Below are 2,458 nucleotides of genomic sequence, written 5' to 3'. Positions count from 1 at the left end.
CCTGGGGACGGGCGGGGGCCGCGGCGCGACGCCTGCCGCGCACCCCCCTTTGAAGCGGGCGCGCGTCGGCAGCTCTGGCGCGTCGAAGACGCCGCCGCCCGCGCCGGCACCCCTCCGAAAGCCGCCCCCAGCCCAGGTGAAACGGGCGCGTCCGGACCTGTCCCCCCTCTCACGGCCCGCGGGCGGCCCGGCCACGCCTGCGTCGGCATCGGCGCCGGCGCCGGCGGCACGGAGCGCCGCGGCGCCTCGCAGCCGCGCGGACGAGGCGCCGGAGGGCCGTCCTGCAGGCGGGGCGGGGGCGGCGGCCGCCGAGGCGGGCGCGGTGACTACCGATGACGTTACCGGGACACTGTTCAGAACAGACCAGGCGGGGGCGGCATCAAACCCCTTCAGCCGGGGGTTCTACGAGCGCTACGGGCCCAGGATAAAGCAGGTGTGCAAGGACAGGCGCGTGGGGTGCTGGTACTACTGCCACTCGCGCCTGCTGCATGGCGGCGACGGGGACGCAGGCGGCAGCGGGGACGCGGGCGGCAGCCCAGCGGAGAGCAGCGGCGGCGGCGCGGGCGAAAGGGAGGATGAACAGGAGGAGGAGGAGGAGGAGGGCGGGGAGGAGGAGGGCCCGCGGCCGGGAGAGCGGATGGTCCTGTTCCGCGGGACCGTGCTGGCCGTGTCCCGCGCGCCGCGCGTGGACGCGGTCGGCGACTGTTTCGTGAAGGCACAGATCGAGTGGGACCCCGCAGTGTCCCGGGACGGCGGCGGCGGCGGCGCCCCTGGTGACGCCACCGCTGCTGGGAGTGATGCCGCCGGCGGCGGCCACAGCCCTCGTTGGGGCGGCGCACGGGCGCGCGGCAGGCGGGCGCAGCGGCGGCGGGTTGGCGTAGAGGAGGGGGAGGTTGTAAGGGGTTGGCCCCGGGAGTGGGTGGTGCTGTATGAAGTGAAGCATGGGGTGAGGACGGCGTTGGGGCCGGGGTGGCAGCTGCTCTGACGCGCGGCTGCAGGCGGTGCGCATCCTAATGGATAGCTTGCCTTCCTGAAACTGACAAGCATGCACTGCTCGGCTGCTGTATTCAATTGAACCTGTCCTGCGGCCACCCTCGGTACAAACATTTATGGTGTGCCTGTCTTGCCCTTTGTGACTGTGATCACTTGCTGATCACAATGGTTCAGTGTGGCATCAGTGTTGCAGCTTGATTGTTTGCAAAGACTGATTCGGAAGCGCAGGCTCTTGATTCTCAAATGTTGAATCTATCCCCTCCACCCAGACCTTGGCCCATCGCTGCAGCAGCAGCGACGGGCCCAAGAAGAATCACCGCTGCATCAATTACCATTTTTGAAGATGCCTGCATTGCAATGTGTGCTTTGACCACACAACTGCACGCTTCGCACCCCTGCGACGCCGGCTCCTGCGCCGCCCCTGCGGGTGGATCGTCCCCTGTGCAATTCTTGAAGGTTCACGCGACGTTGGTGGCCAGAGGGGCGCGAGCTCGGGCAGTAGCCTGCGCGACACGCCCCCTGCAGCGGCCGCAGGAGCAGCCGCCCAACGGAGCGCCCGTCAGGCTCGGGAGGGAGCCCCCACGTACGTGCGCCCTTGCGTCTTTTTTGAAACCGGCCCCTCCCCGGACCCGCGACGCGGGCGCCTCACAGCTCCTCTCGCCGCTCCGAGGGCGGCGCCGAGCCACTGGCAGGCGCTTGGGCGTTGGTTTCTTGCTGGGCGGCGGGGCCGCTGGTGTACTCGGGGTAGGTGGCTTTGTAGCCCAGGAGGCGGGCGGCGTGAGGCAGGACCTGGGGAGGGGAGGCAAGGGGGTAGGGGGTGCGTGGGTGGTTGGTAGGGTGGTTGATTGGAAGGATGCAGCAGGAATGAGGCGCGCATGGGTGGTCGTGGTAGTGTCTCAGTGTGTGTATGTGAGTGCGTGCGCGCGTCCATGTGTGTGCGTGTGTGCCTGCATGCGCACATGTGCGTGCGTGTGTTATACAGTCATGACAGAGAAAGAGGAGATAGCACTTGCGTGTAGGTTGTCAAACAGACACCGGCGGGCGCAGGAATGGCGGGGACCTGCAGCTGGCAGCACGCACGCGCAAGCGCCGCCCGCGCTACACCGGCAGCGGAGCACACGCGGCAGGCTGAAGAGCGCGGCACCCCCGAGCACCCACTTGTTCGGAGGCGAAGGCGAAGGGCTTGCTCTGGCCCCGCATGCGCACGCCGGCCTCCGCCAGTAGCAGCACCATCTGCGGCGCGCACAACAGGGTGGGGTTGAGCAAATAGTTGCATGTTCGGCACTGGGTTGAAAATCCAGCTGCGTCATTGCATGCAAACAGTGGGCCACGCGAGCACCCGGCTGGTCAACCCCAGGGCCAAATGCAATCAGCAATTAAGCATCCGGGAAAAAATGCACAGCGGCATGGGCGACTGCAGTCGTGGAGCGCGACCGGGGGGCCAGGGGGTTTGCAGGGGCGGGGC

At 68.1% G+C, this 2,458-nt stretch overlaps 1 protein-coding gene across 1 annotated transcript; it reads right to left on the bottom strand.

Moving 5' to 3' along the window:
• Window positions 1-1,638: 1,638 nt before the first annotated feature.
• MNEG_14372 (hypothetical protein) lies at window positions 1,639-2,226 on the bottom strand (the record flags this gene model as incomplete). The annotated part of the gene is made up of 2 exons (XM_014037155.1): window positions 1,639-1,782; window positions 2,152-2,226. The coding sequence occupies 2 exons, from the start codon at window positions 2,224-2,226 to the stop codon at window positions 1,639-1,641; spliced, it is 219 nt and encodes a 72-aa protein (XP_013892609.1).
• Between the last annotated feature and the right edge of the window lie 232 nt (window positions 2,227-2,458).

This window comes from Monoraphidium neglectum, assembly GCF_000611645.1.
Source record: "Monoraphidium neglectum strain SAG 48.87 unplaced genomic scaffold scaffold04438, whole genome shotgun sequence".
Taxonomy (NCBI): Eukaryota; Viridiplantae; Chlorophyta; class Chlorophyceae; order Sphaeropleales; family Selenastraceae; genus Monoraphidium; species Monoraphidium neglectum.
Note: the sequence above shows the minus strand (reverse complement) of the source record. Positions and strands in the feature narration are given on the sequence as shown.